Raw genomic sequence first — 21,644 nt, 5'->3', positions numbered from 1 at the left:
AGAGGCGGCGGACGCGTGCGTGCGGTCGGGTCCTCGGTACCCGCGGGAGCCGCGGCCGCGGACCGTGCGCCGCAAGCGCGAGGTACAGACCAGCCCGAGAAGGGTCTGCGGGAACCTACAAGGGGTGATGTCTCGAGGAGGTTTGGAGTGGGCAGACGTGGAGTCTAAAGCTGTTCCTACCCAACTCCCGTAAAGCTCTGAAGTCTCTTAGATTTATTAAGGACGGCAGGTACCTGGCATTTCACACGCGCGCTTACGTATTCTTGTGATTCTCACGTTTGGTCACATTCATATCCCAGACCCACGCTGTGGTGTTTGCGCCCGTCCTGCTCCTCGTGGCTTCGTAGCGTCTGCTCTGGGGCTGCCCAGATGACCGGCGTATGTGGACCGAGAAGAGATACCGACTTCGTGTAAGAAGCTGGTCTTCCTGCTCAGCCAGACCTCCGATTTTCAAATTTAGCATAAAAATATTTTAACATGCAGAAAAAAAAAAAAAAAGAGTGACACGTTAGATTCCAAAAATTAAGGTTGACACGGTCGCTTCATCTACTCTTTTCTTTTTCTTTGCTGAATTAGACAACCTGTTTCACTCTTGTTTTATAATGCATCCCATTTTTAGTAGACTTAACATACCAAGTTGGCTACATTAAGAGAGGTTGTTCACACTCAGCACTGGCAGGTATTTGGGTAAGAGGCGCTTAAACAGTGGATTGAAGAGGGAGAATTACTGCTCATTTAAAAATTTTTAAAAATTAAAATTAAAAAATTTTTTAAAAATCATAGATGACAGGATTCCTGCAAAGATGGTCCCGACAATTCCTTCTCTGCCTCTAACTTACGTGTTATCACTCTCATCAAGAAGTGAAGTTTATGGGGAGCCTGGGTGGCACATTGGGTTAAACATCCAACTCTTTTTTTTTTTTTTTTTTTTTTTTAACATCCAACTCTTGATTTCAGCTCAGGTCGTGGTCTCAGGGTCTTTTTGTTTGTTTGTTTTTAAGATTTTATTTTATTTTTTTTAATTCATGAGAGACACAGAGAGAGAGGCAGAGACACAGGCAGAGGGAGAAGCAGGCTCCCTGTGGCAAGCCTGATGCAGAACTGGATCCCAGGACCCCAGGATCACAACCTGAGCCAAAGGCAAACACTCAACCACTGAGCCACCCAGATGTCCCTGATCTCAGGGTCTTTAGATGGAGCCCTTTGTTGTGCTCTGCACTCAGGACGGAGTCTGCTTAAGGCTCCCTGTCCCTCTGCCCCTCTCTGCCTCTAAACATAAGTAAATTAATCTTCAAGAAAAAAAAAAGTGAAGTTTATTCCCCCTTTCTTGATTGTCCTTATTACTTGAGCTTTGATCAACAGAAAGTGGTGGAAGGCCTCATCAGACTTGAAGAGGCAGAAGAGAGCATCAGTGAACTAGAAGATAGAGCAATAAAAATTATACAGTCCAAAGAACAGAGAGAGAAAAAATTAGAAAAATGGAGCTTCATGAACATTCCAATACACATCTAATGGGAGTCTGAGAAGGCAGAAAAAAATATATATGAAGACTGCATTGGAAAGTTAGTAGTGTTTCTAGGACTTTCAGCAAGGCCCAAAGAGGACTGGCAGCTTCCACTTTCATCCCCTCTGTATCCAGCTACCATGTAAAGAGATGTAGTTCAGCCTAGCCAAGTTGACTTTTTTTTTTTTTTAAGATTTTATTTATTTATTCACAAGACAGAGGCAGAGACACAGGCAGAGGGAGAAGCAGGCTCCATGCAGGGAGCCTGATGTGGGACTTGATCCCAGAACTCCAGGATCATGCCCTGGGCCGAAGGCAGACGCTAAACCGCTGAGCCACCCAGGGATCCCCCAAGTTGACGTTTTAAAGCCATCACAGTCCATCCCATGTCAACTTGACACACATTTTACAGGAACTATTATAAAAAAACTCTATATGGCATTATCCCTTACTCAAAAACTATGTTGTCCTTACCATACATAATATTCTGGAAAGGCTGTAAGAACTAATGGCATCTTTAACTTAAAATTAGCAAAACTTGGGGTGCCTGGGTGGCTCAGTCAGTTAAGCACCTGCCTTCAGCTCAAGTCATGATCTTAGGGTCCTGGGGTCAAGTCCCACATTGGGCTCCCTGCTCAGTGTGGAGCCTGCTTCTCGTCTCTCCTTCCCTCTTCCCCTCCTCCCCCACTCATACTCCCTCTCGCTCTCTCTCAAATAAATAAATAAACTCCATAAAATAAATGCCTAAATTAAAAAAATAGCAAAACTTTTAGAAACCCTTTGGCAACCCAGCCAAACGTAGTCCTTATGGCCAGAAACCCTTATTATGTGGATCACTCCCTTGGAGATAGAACAGTTATTCCCCTAAAAACTGATAACTGGAAAGTCCATTTATTTAGAGGTTCCACTTCCAACACTCTACCCTGCTGCATGCAGACATGGCAAAATATTGCAGGAGAATCATACCCAGTCTTAGCATCAACAGGTTAAGGCCACCTTCTCATAGCATCTTCCTAAATAGCCTCTTTATGATCTTCAGCCATGAGATTTTATCTACAGGAAGAGACATCAGAGAAAACTGCTCTTGAGGGGATCCCTGGGTGGCTCAGCGGTTTAGCGCCTGCCTTTGGCCCAGGGCGCGATCCTGGAATCCTGGGATCGAGTCCACAACAGGTTCCCGGCATTGAGCCTGCTTCTCCCTCCTCTTGTGTTTCTGCCTCTCTCTCTCTCTCTTTCTCTCTCTGTCTCTCTGTCTCTCTCTTTCTATCATAAATAAGTAAATCTTTTTAAAAAAATGCTCTTGAACCTCATTGTATGGGACTTTATCAGGTACTGTCAACAAAAATACAGCAGTGGAACTTCAGGGAGTTAATTCTTCAGTATATATTTCACAACTAAAAAAGGAATTATTCAGAAAGTAGATGTAATACAACTGGAAGCCTACTCCACTAGAGGACTTCAAACAGGATTCTCCAAGACACTCTAGAAGCACCTGATCTTCAGAAGTATATCTCTAACCAAAGACTTCTGGAATAAGTAGGTGACCACAGATAATAAGTAGCTTCTGCCCAAGATGTCAGACCAAGATTTCTGTCAGTCCTGTCTTTTTTTTTCTGCTTGCTCATATTTTTCTTATTCCTATAGATACATGGTTTTCTGCTTGCTCATATTTTTCTCATTCCTACAAATACGTGGTTGTTATCCACCCATAATGGTCCTTTCTTCTGTTTTCTGTCCTCTTTACTATAATTAGTTCAGAACATATTCATTCTGCCATTCTTAAATTATCCTAAATGGTAAGCACTACTCTGTCTTAGCTGCTGAATATGCCATCCATTGCCAGGTCACCAGTGTGTGTGTGTGTGTATGAAAGCAATTCTGGTCTCATCAAATGAGACTATAGGGAATTATAGTCAATGGTTTTTCCACTTGTACCTACAGGGACAAATGATCTTAAATCAACCTGTGACTACTAGAGTCCCTGTCTCCCATAAAATACTAGTTATTACACTCTAATGATCAGACCACAGGTAACTATAAATTTGAATTTGACAGCCTTTCTGAATATCTTGACCTCAGCCAAAGACTCCTCTTTGAGAATGAATTCAAAACAAGCAGCTTGGGTAGCCGGGGTGGCTCAGCAGTTTGATGCCACCTTCAGCCCAGGGCGTGGTCCTGGAGACCTGGGATCGAGTCCTGCGTAGGCTCCCTGTATGGAGCCTGCTTCTCCCTCTGCCTGTGTCTCTGCTTCTCTCTGTGTGTCTCTCATGAATAAATGAAGAAAATCTTTAAAAAACAAAACAAGCAGCTGACACCCCCCAGGTGTCTCTGCACTCCTGATGTGCTTTCCCAGACATACCTCGCTCCTTTCATTTAAAGAAGCCCCATTCTTCCAGTTGCTAGGGCCATCTAGATCCACCCTAGACTCCTCTAAAACCCTTCGTGTAAACAACCAAGAAATACTGTCATCTCCCAATTTAAAAAAAAAAAAAAAAATTCTAGCATCTGACAGTGTCTTACCACCTGTTTCCACCCTCTGGCCCAAACCACCAGCATCCCTTACTAGACACCACAAATGGCCTCTTAACTGGTCTTCTTGCATTTGCCCTCGTCTTTTTTGTTTGTTTGTTTGTTTGTTTGTTTGTTTGTTTGTTTTTTTGGCTACTCAGCACAGAACCCGATAAATCAGTCCATGCAGCTTTATAGTATAATGGGTCAGTTACTTATCATTTACAGGAATCCAAATAGGTAACAGAGCTAATATAAAGCTTTGGTCCCAATCTCATGTCATGAACAACATGTTTCCCCTTGACTTTTATGTGTCCCTACTAAATTCTACCTCCTTTGCAGCCAGGACAACTGCCTTGTTTTTCTCAGACTAAAACCTAATGCAGTTTAGGAATAGTATCCTGAGATCTGTCTATGTACAGAAATCCCTTGTACAGATTTCCTAACTGTAAATCACCAATGCTGGAATTTCTAACTCAGGAGCTCCATAATGAGGAGCTTGATTATTCAGGCACTCTGGTGAATTGCTAACTCACAGTATTTCCAATGGAAGGAAATAAAAAAACTTTAAGAGACCTATAACTGATTCTGGCAGATGTTATTAATGTTATTAATAATATGTTATTAATAATATCACCTCTTTCCCCCAAAAAATAATATCACCTCTTCACTACATAGAAGATCTGTTGTCTGCCTTATTTTTACTGGCACAAGTAGTTACAGGCAATTTCACTGCTCTAAACTTTTCATTGATTAATCATGATGGTATCTGTACCATGGCTATAATTTCTTGCTATTCTTAGATGCATGAAACAGGCATGGTAGCACAGTCTGCAGAGTGCCTTAAAACATTACTTGACTCAATGCTTTTGCACAGCTGCTCTCTTATTACATGATTGCTGTGATGATACAACAACAAAAATATCTTAAGATACAGTTTATATGAAGACAACTGAACAATCCCCAAGTTGTGAAGATCTGAATGTCTAGTGTCTCTGAATTGTCTAACCTCTCTCAAGCAAGAGAATGACCAAAGAGGAGGAGCTGAGGGACTAAATATACCAATGGACACACCGGATAAGACAACAGAACTCTGACACATACCTCTGCCAACCAGCCTGAAAGGCAAACCACAGCCTCTACAGCAGTCAGCTCAGAACAGCCAGAACTTGGTCAATGACTGCGAGTTCTATTTTGTTTGCCCCCCACTTTCAACTTAGGACCAACCGTAGAAAGCCAAATAAGTTTCCCAAACCAATCACATAAGATGTTCGCTCCTAGTTAACTGACCTCCAGCTTTCCCATGCCAACAACCTCCAATCAGGGCGTACCTGAAGCTTTCTTCTCATTACAAAGCATTCTTACTTTCTGTATGCCTCTGGATCTCTGCCAAATGCAGGTGATAGTAGCTGATCCTTTGCTATAACAAGCTCTGAATAAATAGCCTTTGTGTTCTCATTTGAGTGGGCTTCACTTATTTTCACAAGTACAGAGCCCTTCATCTTACAGAGAAGGCTGATACCGGAGAGTTATGGATGTGGCCTCACACCCAATTGGCTTTGCAGTATTTGGGTCTCAAGAAACAGATTCCTGGTCATCTGTCAATATACATCATATTCTTTTTCCTTAATAACAGAATCCCCCAAATTTTAACTGGGCTCTTTGCTGCCCAAAGACCAATTTCTGGCCTCCCTTGCCATCAGCTGTGGTCCTAAGTCTAAGTTCTTGCCAGTGGTCGATAAGTAGAGGAATATCTCAAGTGTAGTCTTCATGTTTATGATTTATTTGAATACTAATTGAAGAATTGAGGCTATGGAGAAAAAGGAACCCTCTTGCGCTGATGGTGGGAATGCAAACAGGTGCAGCTGATGGGAGAACAATGGGAAAAGAATGTAGATAAAATTAAGTCCCCTTACAACGTACAGCCCATTGACAAATACTTGGATGAAAAGAAAAAAATAATTGAAGAAGCATTTTCACATTGTCTTAAGTGTGTGCTGTGTCATAAAGAACTTGGCTGGTCTTTGTCCTTAGTTCCTGGAGTTAACTAACTCCTAAACCCATGTTATTTCCTCAGTGATAAGAGTATCTTTATTATTCATAGTGGGTCTCTGGGACCACACCTGATAGTTCATGCTAATGAGAACTTTTGGTTGCCCCTAGTTTATGATAATTAGGTGATTGAGGATGGGGGCTGGCCAAGTCAGAACAATCTTGTGATTAGAGGGTTGGGATTTTGAGCCATGTGATATCAGCCTGACCTCCAGGGAGGGAAGAGGCCCTGAAGATTGTGTTCAACTCTGGTCAACCAGCTATGACAACAGAATGAAACCCCAGTGAAAACTTTGGGCTATGAAGCTCAGGTGAACCTCTCTAGATGTCAGTACTCTGCAGTTACATATTGATATGCCAGCAGGTGATGTGTTCCTGGGAAAGATGAAAGCTTCACATTTGAGATGCTCCCAGACCTCAATCTATGTGCCTCTTCCTTAGGTTGATTTTGATTTCTATCTTTTTGCTATAATAAAATTATCATAATAAATATAGCCCTTTCCTGGTTCTGAGATTTGCTCTAGAGAATTATCAAACCTGAAGGGCTGGTGGGAACTCCCAAGTTTGTAGCCAGCTGGTCAGAAGAGTAGCCTAGGGACCCTCAAATTTGTGGTTGGTATCTGAAGTGAGAGCAATCTTGTGGGGTACTCTATCTTTAACCTGTGAAGTTTGGCCTAATTCTGAGTAGTTGATATAAGAAGTCATTCTAGTGCTACAAAATAAAATAGCAACGAGTTTTTATGTATACACATACCAACCCACCCCCAAAAGATGGAACAATGCCAATCTATATTTGAATTTGAAAAATAATTATAAGAAGCAACACTATTTTTGTAAGAAAATATTTAATTGGTAGTTTTCTAGAAGGAAAGTTTTTCATCTAGTACAAAAGTATGAAGTCAGGAGCACCTGGCTGGCTCAGTCAGAAGAGCATGCGACTCTTGATCTTGGAGTCATGAATTCAAGCCCCATGTTGGGTGTAGAGATTACTTAAATAATATTTTTTTAATGTGATATATCTGTACAGTAAAATATTTTGTTTTAAAGTGTGAATTCAGGGTACCCCAGGTGGCTCAGCGGTTTAGCGCTGCCTTCAGCCCAGGGCGTGATCCTGGAGACCTGGGATTGAGTCCCATGTCGGGCTCCCTGCATGGAGCCTGCTTCTCCCTCTGCCTGTGTCTCTGCCTCTCTCTGTGTGTCTCTGGTGAATAAATAAATAAATCTTAAAGTGTGAATTCAGTCAGAAGCAGTGAGTAAATGTAGGCAATACAAATTTTTCAACTTAACACATGGTTAGTAAGCACCTACTGTGTGCTCATTTGAGAGGAAGTATGAGAAATTATCTGAAGCAGCTAATGTTTCAGGAGACAAGAAAGTGGCAAGCTGATAAATGATTCAAATAGATCAAGACAGTAATAAAAACTATCCCAACACATCTTTCATTTTTAAAAACTTTAAGCAAACACAAGTGCTTTTACAATTGCAAGTCAGTAAGATAATGACTTCACAGTAGTGTTCAAGAGAATTCTTCCCTGGGGCATCTGGGTGGTTCAGTCAGTTCAGCGTCTGCCCTCAGCTGATGATCCCAGGGTCGTGGGATCAAGCCCCACATCTGCTTCTGTGCTCAGCACGGAGTCTGCTTGTCCCAAGTCTACTTGTCCCTCTCCCTCAGCCCCTCCCCTGACTCACGTTCTCTCTTAGGTAAAGAAAATCTTTAAAGAAAAAAAAAATGAGAATTCTTCCCTGATGAGAGGGTGTTTGAACAGGGTTCTGACTGCCTATTAGGCTTTAGAGAAGTGGAGAGGGCATTCCAGGCTGGTGGAACAGGCAGGGGACTATGAAGGCATGTTTGAGGTATGGCAAGCAAGTTCGTCTGTAATAGAGGTTCTTGTCAGGAGCAACAAGAGGTTAAGGCAGAGTGAAGAGGACATTAAATACCAAAGTGAGGAGTGGGAATTTATCTTGTGGGCAGTACAAAGACTTTCAGATGGAGAAGTCAGTGCACACTGATAAGAATAGTTACCACCACAAAGATAACAAGAGGGGTGACACCTGGGTGGCTCAGCGGTTGAGTGTCTGCCTTTGGCTCAGGGCGTGATCCCAGAGTCCCGAGATCAAGTCCCGCATCAGGCTTCCTGCATGGCGCCTGCTTCTCCCTCTGCCTGTGTCTCTTATGAATAAATAAAATATTAAAAAAAAAAAAGATAACAAGAGGGACAGATGTTAAGCAAAGACCAACTACAAAGTTTCAGGTATCCGGGTATATAAAGTGACTTAGGTTGGGATTAGAAAAGGGCACTGGGAGAAAAGGTAAGTCAACTAAGCTATTACTAATGTAATTACATTTGCTATTTCTCTCCTGTACACCTTGGCTTTCTGGGAAGAAATTCCCATGATTTCTAGGTTCCTAGACTGGCATTTTGATTTCAGCTGTCCAGATGCCTCCTGTTTATCCTATCTGCCTGCACCCCTCTGCATTAGCCAACTTGTGGGGCCCCTAGATTCTCCCAGTCTTCATGGACCACTTTGAACCGATTCCCTGAAGTCTGGCTCAGCTTCCTCATGTGGATTTAAAATGCTTGAGGGACTGTCTTTAGTATAAACTAATATTTTTAGTCAAGACTCTTCTGCTCTATGCTAGCTCCTACTCTTGGCCTCTCCTCATAAATTTCAGATGCAACATGATATAAACTTGAGACCCAGTAAGCTTAGGGTTAACTACTACAGAAAATAAAGACACACAGATGGCTTGAAGTAACAGACAAGATAGGAAAAGTAGTTTAGCAATAGTTGGTGTATCTGTGTATTTGATATTTTATGAAAACACTTTTACTGAGGTGTAATTTACATACCATAAATTTTACCCATTTTGTGTGCACAATTCAATGATTTTGTTCAACCATCACCATAAACCAGTTTTAGGACATTTGCATTACCCCAGTAAGATTCTTTATAACATCTGCATTTACTCCCAGTTGCTTCTCCCAGCACCAGGCAACCACTAATCTATTTTGCCTCTGAGGATTTTGCCATTTCAGGACATTTCCTATAAATGGAACTATGCAATACATGGTGTCTGGTATCTGGCTTTCACTAAGAATAATGTTTTTGAAGTTTTTATTCTTTTACACATATTTTAATGATTTTAATGTTTAAAAAGATTTCATTTAATTTCAAAAATTCCAAATCTCACAGCATAAAGATTTAATAAAAATTGTCTTTTGGTCAAACTTTAAAAATACCACTCCATTGCCTCTTAGAGGTAACATTTAGTGCATGGGGTTTTGTACAGAAGACCTTAAGTCTCTCAATCTCAAAACCACAGCTGTGAACCAGAAGGAAAGAGGCCCAGCCCAGTGCATGGTATTTTCAGATGTTTTCTTAGCCCTAAAATAGGGTGGAGCTGCATCACTGGTGGCTCTCCATCTTGTTCAGCCTCCATTCTCTTCACCCACACAATAACACCTCTGCTCCCATCAGTAACAGGATGGGGAGGTGAAGCACAGTGCAGTTATAGAGAGCCTCCACCAGGCAAAAAATCACCAAATTAGTTGATTTCTCAGATTCCTTTCAGCTCTTGTTTTATGAATCTCAAGTCTGAAAGGAACTTCCCCCACATTTGTTAAGTTCCCAGGGTTTCTCTTTGGAGTAAAGTCTTAGTGTATGCTGAAGCCTGAACTATACTAGCGGGTTTTCCCAGTTTCACCAAATTCAGAGTCACTCTAGTGCACATTCTCTGATGTGCAGAGTGAATGGAACATATGCCAATGGCTTTTCCACATGCAATACATTCCCAGGGTTTCTAGCAGGGTGAGTTCACTGATATTTATAAAGGAAAGAGATTTGGCTGAAGTCTCTCCCACATTCATCATTTCCATAGTGTTTTTTTTTTCTCAAGAATAAATTGTCTGATGTTTATTAAGAGATGAGCTCTACTAGAAGGCCTTCCCACACTTATTGCTTTCAAAGGGCTTCTCTTTTGTATGTGTTCTTGGTGCTTAGAGAAGTATCACAGATGGCTTTTATCACACTTGCAGTCTCTCTCCAGTTTGAGTTACATGATATTTATTTATTTATTTATTTATTTACTTACTTACTTACTGAATAAAATGTGACTGAAGGCTGTGTCATACTCATTGCACTGATAAGGTTTCTCTTGCCAGTAGAAACTGTCTGATGTTGAATAATGTGTGTCCCCTGACAAAAGCCTTTCCAAATCAGTCACATCTACTTGACTTCTCACCAATATGGCTTCTCTGAAAGCCCACCTTCTCTCTTGACATCAATAGAGCTTCTCTTTAGCATGTACTGTCTGATGTTGAATAAGACATGTTTTTCTTTTTTTTAAGACATGTTTTTCAACCAAAAGTCTTCCCACATACATCACACATGCAAGATCTCCCTCCAGTGTGTCATGTGAGTAATGTGTGCACTCCAGCTTCCTACATTCACTGAATTTATATGGCTTTTTTTCCAGCATGACTTTTCTGATGTTTAATAAGAGATGCAGTATGAGCAAAGGCTCTCCCACATTCATTACATTTGTAGGGTTTCTCTCCAGTATGAAATCTATAATGTTGAGTGAGAGAGGAACTCTGGCTGAAGGCTCTCCCACATTTATTACATTGGTAAGGTTTCTCTCCAGTATGAAATCTATAATGTACGATGAGAGATGAGCTCTGGCTGAACGTTCGCCCACATTCCCTGCATTCATAGGGCTTTTCTCCAGTGTGAGTTCTCTGATGTTTAATAAGGGATGAAGTATGACCAAAGGCTCTCCCACACTCATTACATTTGTAAGGTTTCTCTCCAGTATGAAATCTATAATGTAGAACAAGAGATGAACTCTGGCTGAAGGCTCTCCCACATTCACTGCATTCATAGGGCTTTTCTCCAGTATGAGTTCTCTGATGTTTAATAAGGGATGAAATATGACCAAAGGCTCTTCCACATTCACTGCATTCATAGGGCTTTTCTCCAGTGTGACATCTCTGATGGCGCCTAAGTTCTGATTGGAAATGGAAAGACTTCCCACATTCATTACATTTACAAGGTTTCTTCCCTGGATGGGTTCTTGGGGAGTTATTTCTCCCTGAAGTCTGTCTGAATTCTGTATCACTTTTATAGGATCCTTCTCTTATAAGAACACTGTGTTGATTAGCAAAGACTGATCTTAAGCCTAAACTTCTCCCAAGTTCACTCCATTCATGATCTGTCCTTAGGGTAGTAGATTTGTGAGTGATTGATATTTCTTTCAGATGGGTCTCCTGGTCTTTTGGATGTATCTCTAATTGGTCATCATGACCACGGGTTGCTTTCAGTTGGCAGAAGCAGAGTTCATCTCTGATATGTTTTTCCACTGGTGTTGTCTGGAGTAAATCTTCTTTGGAAATTCCCTGATTTAGTACTGATTCTTTGACTTTAGGCTTTTTCTCCCAGTCTGAGGGGGAAAAAAAAACAAAAACAAAAAAACCCCAACATTTTAGCATTACTTATTCCATGTGCCCAGAGGAAGTCCTATAATGGATGTAAGATAATAAAGTTTTAAAATAATATCTGAGACATACACAGTTTCTTTCAAAAATAGTATATGTCCAAAGAAGGTTTTGAAGTTATCAAGAAGTGATAAGCAAGTGAATGGAGATTAGGAAAATCTGAAAAAACAGTGTTTGGATTCCAGTACATAAGGTAAATCCAAAGATCATAAAGATGAGAAGATGGTAGGAAGATGTTCTCCACAAAGTCCCCTCAGCACCTCAGTAATATATTGTATTACTGTATATAATTAAGATAGGCAGAATAATTCTCCCTCAAAGACATCCATGCCCTAATCCCAAGAACTTGTAAATATGTTACTTTACATGATAAAAGGGACTTTGCAGATGTGATTAAGGGCCCACACCTTTAGATGGGGAGATTATCCTGGATTATTCAGTGGGCTCAATCTAATTACATAAATCCTTAAAATCAGAGAACATTTCCTGGCTGGGTCAGAGAGATGTGGTGTGAGAAGGATTCAGCCCACCACTTCTGGCTTTGAAGGTGGAGGAAGGGCATCAATGAGCCAAGGAATGTAGCAGTCTCTAGAAGCTGGAAACATTCCTCAGTCTGCAGCCAACAAGAAAACAAGGATCTCAGTTTCACAACTGCAAGAAATTGCTTCTGCCAACAATTCAAATGAGCAGAAAACAGATTCTCCCCTAGCCACTCCAGAAAGGAAAACACCTCTTACTGACATCTTATGTGAGATCCATGTGAGATCCATGTCAGACTTCTGACCTATGAACTGTTAATAAACTTGTATTGTTTAAAGTCATTGTATTAGTTTGTTTCAGCAACAGTAGAAAACTAGTACAATAATAACACTTCTGGGATGCCTGGGTGGCTCAGCAGTTTAGTGCCTGCCTTCGGCCTAGGGCATGATCTTGAAGTCCCAGGATCGAGTCCTGTGTCAGGCTCCCTGCATGGGGCCTGCTTCTCCGTCTGCCTGTGTCTCTGCCTCTCTCTTTCTCTCTCTCATGAATAAATAAATCTTTTTTTAAAAATAACACTTCTGAAGAGGTAAATGACTAGTGATGCCAGATTCTAAGTCAGTAGGTCTTATGTGACCCCTGGAAATCTGGATGTTCAAGAAGCTCCCTGAGAGATTCTGAAACAGCCATGTTTGTAGAGCACTGTCAGCAGACATATTTATCTTAAGACTAGATGAACAGGTCATACCCTTGTTCCCATTCTGGATCAAAAAGATCAAGAAAATATTCATGAGGCAGGAATCAGCAAGTTCCCTCTCTGTCCTCTCTTCTAGGCTCCTTTAATGAGGCCCAGCCTGGGGGCACCTGGGTGGCTCAGATGGTTAAGTGTCTGCCTTGGGCTCAGGTCATGATCTCCAGGTCCAGGAATCAAGCTCCACATCAGGCTCCCAGCTCAATGGGGAGACTCCTCCTCCCCCCACCCTGCCCCCCTTGCCATTCCCCCTGATTGTGGTCTGTTTCTCTCTCTCTCTCTCTCTCTCTCTCAAATGAATAAATAAAATCTTAAAAAAATAATAAAAATAATTCTTAAAAAATGAGGCCCAGCCTGTGCTCCCAGGATTTGAGCACTGAGATTTACCTCTGATCCAGGGCTATGATTCTACCTCAGAGATAGACATTGGCACAGACTGTCACCTTCCTCCAGTGTGCTTGAACTACACATGGCAGGTGGGTCCAGAATTCTGCTCCAAGAGGTGAGACCTGTCAAGTACTCTCAAGTCACCTAGGAATGCATGGTCTCAAAGAAATGACAACAGACAGCAGGGAGTAATCTTTGTTCCTGGAACCAGCTCTGTTGAAGCTCAGCTTAATCAAACTTGAAGGTCTTCACCTTGATCTTGACATCCACCTGTCTGTCCTTGCCTATAACTCTTTAATATATAGGCCACTCAGCTGCACTGTTTGGTCTTTCACTCTCTTAACCCTGCTGATACAGGATAGCCTGGCCATTTACAACTGTCAGTCCTTAGATTCCATCCAACATTACCCATGTGACATCTAGTGATGCTGAGTGGCTCCAAGAACCCAGAAGGGGTGGGCAGAGATAGGTATCAAAGAAAGCATAAATGCTAGAGAAGAAAATGAACATCTCTTCTTCTGACACCAGATATAATTACAAAAGCTGAAGAGTATTTAAAATACTGCAGTGGAGGGCTCCTGACAAGTGGCCTCACCTCAAAGGAGAGCCCCCTGACCCCCAAGGGCTCAGGAAAACTTCTCGCCCATGGCTGGTTCTTACTATGTGTGATACTGCTTAGGTCTCACTCACTCACCTGTTGAGATTTCTCCCTCTAACACACAGGGCTCTTTCCCTTCCTCCAACTGGGAGATCACATATGGTTTAGACACTGGAAGCCCTGACGGTAGAAAAAGAAAAGGACCATGACTGCATATGTTAGAGGCCAAGGGTTTGGCCCTAGGTCTTTCTGGGGGAGAAATACTGTAGGTGTGGAGAGTCTCCAAAGAATAGGCATTGTAAAACATTAGGAGCAGAATCATGAAACTTATTACAATTTCATATGGAACAGGACCTTTCTTAGGCATGAGGACCCCAAAGACAGTGTAAATGTCTGATTCCATAACCCCAGGGCAAAACTCAGCCAAGAGGCCTAGAAACTCCAAGTTTTTAAACACCAATGAAATAAAGATGGCAGGCCTAATGGGCAGACATTGGGCTTTGGAGGAGCCGAGCTCACCCAGAGAGGCCAGGTTCTTGAAGTTCTCCAGCATCACTTCACTGTACAGGTCCTTCTGAGCAGGGTCCAGCTGCCCCCATTCCCACTGGGTGAATTCCACAGCTACATCCTCGAATGTCATCAGATCCTGAAACATAGAAAACACCCTTGGACCCTTAGGGAGTGCACTAACAGCCCTGAGGAGAAGAGAGGGTGGTGTCTGAGTAGAACCTTAGGATGTACAAGGGATTCCAAGAGTTCCTAGCTATCCCAATGCCCCATTTTGGGTTTTGTCATCTCAAAAATATTTTAAGCTGCTCTAGGGATTGTATTGTCCTTACTATTTGGTATTCTATCCAATGCACACTTTTGTCAATATCATGGTGCTTAGAAATAGAATTAGGACCTCAAGGGAATCTGGCCTGTAGAAACATTCTGCTTAGGTAAGGGAAATAAATGCAATCCATTTTCAACAGGTTTTACTCTCAAATTAGTTGCATTTAATTAGAATCAACTAGAAGGAACAGACTAATACGTTTTTCATTCTTTAAAAAAAAAATTATCTACTTATTTGTGAGAGCATGTGAGTGAGTGTGGGAGGGGCAGAGGGAGAGGGACAGAGAAACTCCAGCAGGCTCCTCACTGAGCTTGGAGCCTGACATGAGGCTCAATCCCAAGACCCTGAGATCATGACCTGAGCCCAAACCAAGAGTCTGATACTTAACCAACTGGGCCACCTAGGGGCCCGTTTTGCATTCTCAAATGCACTAGAATCAGCAGTCTCCTGTTTTTGAAACATGTGACCTATAATTTTAATGACAATTTTACTAAGTCCAAATCAAATAATTTGGGATTTATAATTTATCACCCCCTCCCACTAGTACAGGCACACAGTTCAGCAGAAGTATATCAAGTGGCCTTATAATAAATCAGTTAAGCCTTTTGTGAGTTGGATTACCATGAATCCTCTCCCCCAAAGCCTATTCACTTTTTAATTCCTACTCATTCAGTTCCTGAATGTGCAAAATTGACAGTGAGACCCTGGATCCCAGGTCCCCATAAGGTACAACTATTCTGGGGGTCCCAGCCAGAACTATCCTGTCATCATCTAACAGCAATTAGAACACGTCCCAGTTGATTTACACTGTATAATAATCCACATATCTGAACTAAAATGCAGATAAATGAAGGCAGTATAAATTTACTTTTTCCAAAATATGTTTAGAAATCAAATCCCATTTAGGCATTGATTCCATTGGATAAGTCAAAGTAAAATTTTACATTAACACGAAAGTCTGTCCAAAATATAAAATATGGAAAACTCACTACTATTTGTTCAAAATAGTCACTGGCTCTCCCTACAGGATTGAGTTCCCAGCCCCACTGACCTAGTGGTATTCAAATAATCTGCTTTCCCAAATGGAATGTAAAACATGTAATGCAGGCAAGATATAAACCTTTGTTCGTATAAGTCTTTGAGGATTTGCTGTTATACAGCATAACTAGCCTAAAGTGACTCATTAAAAAACTGGTACTCAATATAGGGTTCCACCATAACAAAAACCCTAGAACATGTGACTTTGGCTTCAGGGCCGGGTAGTAAAGAAACTTATTGGTGAGATGGCAGCCCATGTAATTTGGTGGTGGAATGTGTGCTAAAACAGTTGTCTGCAATAACTGGAAAGATGGACAACATAAGCATGAACTTGTGATGTTTAAGAAGAGGCTAGGACATCAGTAGTGTGAGTTGCTTGTTATTGACAGAATTTGACAAAATACTACAAGAGAAAGAAATGAGCTCAAGAGTTTACCAGTTTGACAAAAATAAAAAAGGAAAGCAAAAGAAAGTGTCCAGAAATTTCAAGACTTGCAGAGTTAGAGATTTAACCAATTATCGTTTCCAATTGGTCAAAGGCAACATAGATAGGGCTTTTGCATGACAAAAGATTATTAAAATTCAACCTAAGGGAAGAACCAAATCATGAGTGTGGTAGTCAAACCTTTTGTTTAAATCTCTGAATAATTTCAGATAGCTCCCAAGAAATCCCTTTCAGGGCAACTAAATTGCTTAGTGACTAAGAATGGTTGTCCCGAGATAACACCCAAGTTCCATAATTAAGCCTAAAGGAGCATATTAAAAAAAAGAACTCTGGGTTAAACTGTTGACATATAGAAATGATAGAAAACAAATAGATTAAAAGCTGATTACAGTTCAAGAGTTACACTGAAAGTCCGTGACTTGAGAAAATTCTTGGGCCATCAACCTACTCAGGCAGGATGAAAAACCTGCTTAGCCCTCAAGTGACATTATTCTCCAAAATCATTTCATTGACCAAGGAGGATACTACAAAAGGAACTTGGGAGCAGAGCCAAGAGCTAAGGGGAACACTGGACTGAGGAGCTCCACCTAGGAAGGAGAACCAGAACTTAACCAAAAGACTTCCCAATCCTGAGATCAGTGGGGCTCACCAAGTCTGCCAAGTGGAATTTCATAGTTGCTATGGACCTGAGATTGCTGGGCTACCCCCATGCTTCCCCATTCTGAATAGGGATGCTTATTATGATTATCCTATCTCCATTGTTCCACTGTACATTGAATATATGGATTGAGGCAATTTGTCCTTTAAGCTCATTGTCTCCAGATCCAAAGGAGAAACATCCAGACCTGAAGGTGAGGCCATCACACCATCCAGGACTTTGATCTTGATGCTCCTACTAGTTAACTAAATGGAGTTTTGGGTTATCTTGAGGAGAGAATTTGTGTGGAGGAAGGGAAGTGAATATTTGTAAGAAAACAGACCGTATTAGACTAATTATGTGTTCAAAATATTCACTGCCCCTCCTCTGGCACCCCTCACTATGGGAGGCTTATACCTCCCACTTCAATGATGTTAGTTAGGCTTGTCACATGACTTGCTTCAGCCAAAGGGTTGTGGGCAGAAGCAACACCTGCCCCTTCTGGGCAGAAGCCAGAACCACTTCCTGGTTCTGACATTGCACTTTTCCCTGCCACATAACATATCCCAGCACAGGGTTGATCTTTCAGCCTTAATCCCAGAGCAAAGAGGGTTGGAGCAATCACAGCTCATCCACTACTGATATGTAACATAAAGAAGAAATACACCTTTGTTACTATGAGCCATTGAGGTCTACAGGCCATTGTTATTACCACATAACTAAATTAAGCTGATAAAACTCTGAATCTCTACATTGAGGCCAAAGAGGTTTAAACTCTATTTATTACTCTACTAGTTATTTGTAAGAATTCCCTATTGGTGGGGGTTCCCCTACTGGCTAGAAGATTAAACTCAAGTGTCTATCCTTAAGCTAGAATACATAAACTACCATATTGTGTGCTAGGAAACAACGCAGGCTGGCATCCACAGCCCTCCACTTGGTTCTCCAGCCTACTACAGCCAAATTTGAATCCACTTCGGAATCAGTCACCATTACCTCCTCTACTTCCATCACAGCTGAAGCTGACAAGGACTAAGCAGTTACTATTTGCCGGAAGACTCCAGCAAAAATATGAGGTAATTGCATTATTGAGTGGTTAAGATCTTAGAGCCAGACAACCTGGATCTGAAACTAGGATGCCTTTCTTATGAGCTAGATAACCATGAACAAGTTACTTTATCTCTCTGCGCCTTAATTTTCTTGGTTACCTCTCTGTGCCTAAGTTGCCACTCTTCAAAATGAGAATGTTTGAAAGATGAAATGAGGCAGTATAAGTAAGTTGTGTAGAGTAGTTCCTGATACATATTTGGTTCTGAGTACATAATGGCTATTGCTGTTTTTATCACTATCATTAATGTGATTACCATCCTCATTCTACAGTTGGCAAAAACAATGCATGGAGAAGTTAGGTGAGTCTCCCAGCCAGGAAGTAGTGAGTTAAGTCTATTTCCTCACTAATCCAGGAAGATAACATTGGAACAAGGACACAGCCTCCATACCTTCAGACCTCCTTGTCCCCTCTTCTCCATAAGCCTTCCCCCAACCTCTCCAACACAGGGTTATTCTTTCACTAAACCTTGAAGGAAAGGCCTATCTGTGCCACTCCTCTCCGTCATTAACCACAGATATCCTTACTGTGACTGGGGCTGCATCCTGAGCACCAGAGTCCTCCCCTTTCTGTGGTAGTGACACATTTTCAAGGCCAAGGATCTCTCACATTACTTGGTACTCACTGCAGTGCTCATGACAGAAATAAATCACAGGATCTGACTGCATACTGAGCAGAGGGGAAAGGGTTCTGGAAAGGGATGGGGAGGCCAGCATCCACCTTGATGAGCTCAGCCTCCTGCAGAGCAGGAATTGGGGTCAGTCTGGCGAACAAAGAGGCCTCAGAGAAAAGGAGGCAAAGACATCCATAGTTCAGTAATTTGAGGAAAAATGAAGAGAACCCCAACTCACCTGGGGCCTGGCTTTCAGGAATAAACTGGTTGTTCCCTTTTCTCCTGGGTATCTCTCTGGAGGAAGAGCAGGGTCCTGAGAAGGGAGAACTAGGAAGGCGAAAGGAGCATAAGGAAGGCTAACCCTATGGCCTTTGCAGCTCCCAGACTCCCCAGGCTGGAGATCCCTGAAGAGTCAATGTGTCACCTCCATGGTTCTGGGGACAGAGCTGGGTTAAAGGGAACTGAGGGGCAGCTTCTAGCTATCCCACACAAGGGAGAAGTACACAACACTCCACTCCCCTGTCCAAAGGCCACAGCAGGCTGCAAGTAACTGAAGTATCACTATAGTCTGGCCACTCCATTGGATAGTTGTTTACTGGGCATCCAACATATAGGTCCTCTACTAGGCCTTTTTAAAACATAAACATGGAGAAGACTTTCAAGGAACTTTAAATCTAGCCTGCCGTGTAAGACAGGTTAAGAATACAAGACAAGGCCCAAGGCACAGCCAGAGAGGGATATAGACTTTAAGGAAAAGAAGTTACACCTTTCCCCTTATCCTTGGGAGCCCAGGTCAAAGGTCAACTCTTCCTGAGTTCCCAAGCACCAGTAGGTCTCTGTAAGCACATTTTGCAAGTCCTTCTATGATAGAGTTTTGTTTCATACTGTTTTTAAAGCCTGAATACAAACAACTAACCCCAGCCATACCAGAGTAGTGATTATAGCTAACAAAAACAGAAGCATGGAAGTGGCAGGCAACATAGTATAATCTAGGTCAGCACTTCTCAAACTTTAATGTGTGTACGGATTCCTGAGGATCTCATTAAACAGACTCTCATTCAGTGGATGTGTACGGCCTGAGAGTCTGCATCTTTAAAGAGTTTCGAGATGATTCCTGTGCTGATGGTCTACAGAACACAGAGCATAAAGGAATACATGGGGGGTGGTAGTCTCTAAGATGTGGCCCAGTTCTTTTGGCCAGTCTTGCGACCTTGACACTGTGTGAAGAATGAAAAATCAAATTAAAATGCCCATTTGATGAAGGACAGGAGATTCTAAATTTACAAAGGAATGGCTTAAAACCTCCTGGGTCACCTGGTTTGCCCGGTCCCTAATACTAATGAAAGGGTGTCTAGAGGAGGTACCCCCCATGTACACTGCTAATCTCCTACGCAGCTGAGCTAGCAGAACTAGAGGAATCTCACTACTTATTGAAGCAATAAAGGAAATGATGGCGAGGCTCTAAATGGCCCCGCTGCCATCTGATCTCTGGCCAAGGGCCACTCCCTCACAGCCTCCTCTCCCACCCTCCCTGCTCTCTGGCCTTTGGAAAGTCTTCCGTGGCCATGGAAGACTGGCCTCTACCACAGTGTCTGGACACTGGGACTTCATGCTCCTGGCCCTGAAAAATCAGGAAATACCACAGGGAAGGCGGCTGCAGCCTCTGCCCCATCAGTGGGTTCCCCGGCCTCTCCCTAGGGTCGCCCTGCGCCTCGGCCCGCTACTAACTCCCCAGAAGGGCTTCTGGCCCTCTGCACCCTCGAGAGCCAAACCTGATGCAGTGGAGTCCATAGCTGGGGCTAAGGGGCGACGTCCTTTCATTAGGTCCAAATCTCTGTCCTGTGGCCTCAGCCCTTCGGTTCGGGGAGCAGAGAGCAAGCTGGGTGACACCGGGCATTCCCACTGCGCGCGGAGACGTCCAGCCCACCCGCGGGGACCAGAGCAGGGCAGCCAAAGCCGGACGCCCGGGCGGGGCGGTTCCCCGCTTTCGGGCGCGCGCTCAGACCCTCACGACCCGGGCCCGGGCCCGCTGGCCCCGCTCGGCCGCCCGTCTCCTCGGGACCAGGCTCTGGGACCCCGTTCCCACGCGGACCCACACCCACAGTGACGACCACACCACCAGCGACCTCGGGGCCCAGTGCTCCTCCGCGGCCCTAGGACAACCGGGATTCAGGGGAGAGCCTCCCTGGGCAAGGACCGGCCCTGCAACTCTGTCCCGCAGCTCCAGGCCTCCACAGCCCCTGCAGGCGGGCAGGCGGGCAGGCGGGCAGGCGGAGGGGCTCTCCCAACGCCGTCACGGACTGGGGCGCCGTGCCCAGCACAGGCCTGCCCGCCCCAAGGCGCGGAGCCCACAAAATGTGGAGCCCACCGCGGCCGCGGTACCGACCCAACACCCGTCCCGCGCCTGCGCAGACGCGCCGCCGCGCGGAGGTCAGAGGAGGGAGGGACGGCGGGGCGGGGCGGGCGGGCGGGGCGGGGCGGGGCGGGGCGGGGCGAGCGCGCCTGCGCCCTGGAGCCCGAGCGCCGGGTTTCGGGCGCTGGGTCCCGGCGTCCCTGGGAGCTGCTGTGCTCCCACCCCCCTCTAGGAACTGGGAGCAGCCCCTATGGTAGGCTCCGTAGCGGGGTTTGGGGCTGTCCAGCCAGAAGCCACTGGAAATTTTTAAAAAGAAGCCTGGGCCCTACCTGATTTGTACTGATTTCCAGGAGGTTCCCCGGGCATAATTCTTACCGGCTGCGCAAGAGATACTGAACGGCTCATCGCTAGCTACGAAGTGCTGTTATACAGGCTGTCCCGTGCCTCTCCGCCTTTTTCCCACCGCCCCAAGTTCTCGAATAAAGGACCATGGACTCCTTCCTGCTCCAGAAATGAGTATCGTTTAGGACTTGAAAGAAATGTAGAGACGGTCTGAATATTAAAACAACGGCTCCCCGGTGGCAGTCCTCGGCCAGAGAAGGGACCTGTGGGGACTGAGAGTGGTTTATTGTAGACCCTATCTAGGGGTTCAGGGACAACCCTTTAAATCAGGGCAAAACCTCCCATCTTCCCATCTTGCTTTCAATCTCTGTGTCACTTTTTGCCGGCACTATAGTGGTACACATGGCCAGGATGGCACAGCAAGTGCCCAACAAGAAAGCCCTCTTCCTCTGGGGTGGGGAGGGAGCTCCTGAACCTGGCGGGGGGCGGGGGGGGAGGGAA

The 21,644-nt window shown here is 43.8% G+C and overlaps 1 protein-coding gene and 2 long non-coding RNA genes across 4 annotated transcripts; 2 read left to right on the top strand and 1 right to left on the bottom strand.

The window, feature by feature from the left end:
- Positions 1–55: 55 nt before the first annotated feature.
- LOC118351146 (uncharacterized) lies at positions 56–4,070 on the top strand. Its single transcript, XR_004806010.2, has 2 exons — positions 56–189; positions 300–4,070. It is a non-coding gene; the product is annotated as an uncharacterized LOC118351146 (long non-coding RNA).
- Positions 181–20,872, bottom strand: ZNF514 (zinc finger protein 514). Of its 2 annotated transcripts, none has more exons than XM_049096166.1 (5): positions 20,221–20,872; positions 18,687–18,775; positions 14,292–14,418; positions 13,869–13,952; positions 181–441 (listed from the first exon to the last, which is right to left on the bottom strand). In XM_049096166.1, the coding sequence occupies exons 1-5, from the start codon at positions 20,267–20,269 to the stop codon at positions 254–256; spliced, it is 537 nt and encodes a 178-aa protein (XP_048952123.1). In that variant the 5' UTR covers positions 20,270–20,872; the 3' UTR covers positions 181–253. The 2 variants fall into 2 exon arrangements, with proteins under 2 accessions (XP_048952123.1, XP_025309777.3); XM_025453992.3 differs by lacking the exon at positions 181–441 and adding an exon at positions 8,840–11,504.
- A 67-nt stretch (positions 20,873–20,939) lies between these two features.
- LOC112664431 (uncharacterized) lies at positions 20,940–21,300 on the top strand. Its single transcript, XR_003139708.1, has 2 exons — positions 20,940–21,054; positions 21,152–21,300. It is a non-coding gene; the product is annotated as an uncharacterized LOC112664431 (long non-coding RNA).
- The last annotated feature ends 344 nt before the right edge of the window (positions 21,301–21,644 follow it).

Source organism: Canis lupus, chromosome 17 (genome assembly GCF_003254725.2).
Source record: "Canis lupus dingo isolate Sandy chromosome 17, ASM325472v2, whole genome shotgun sequence".
In the NCBI taxonomy this organism is placed as follows: domain Eukaryota; kingdom Metazoa; phylum Chordata; class Mammalia; order Carnivora; family Canidae; genus Canis; species Canis lupus.
Note: the sequence above shows the minus strand (reverse complement) of the source record. Positions and strands in the feature narration are given on the sequence as shown.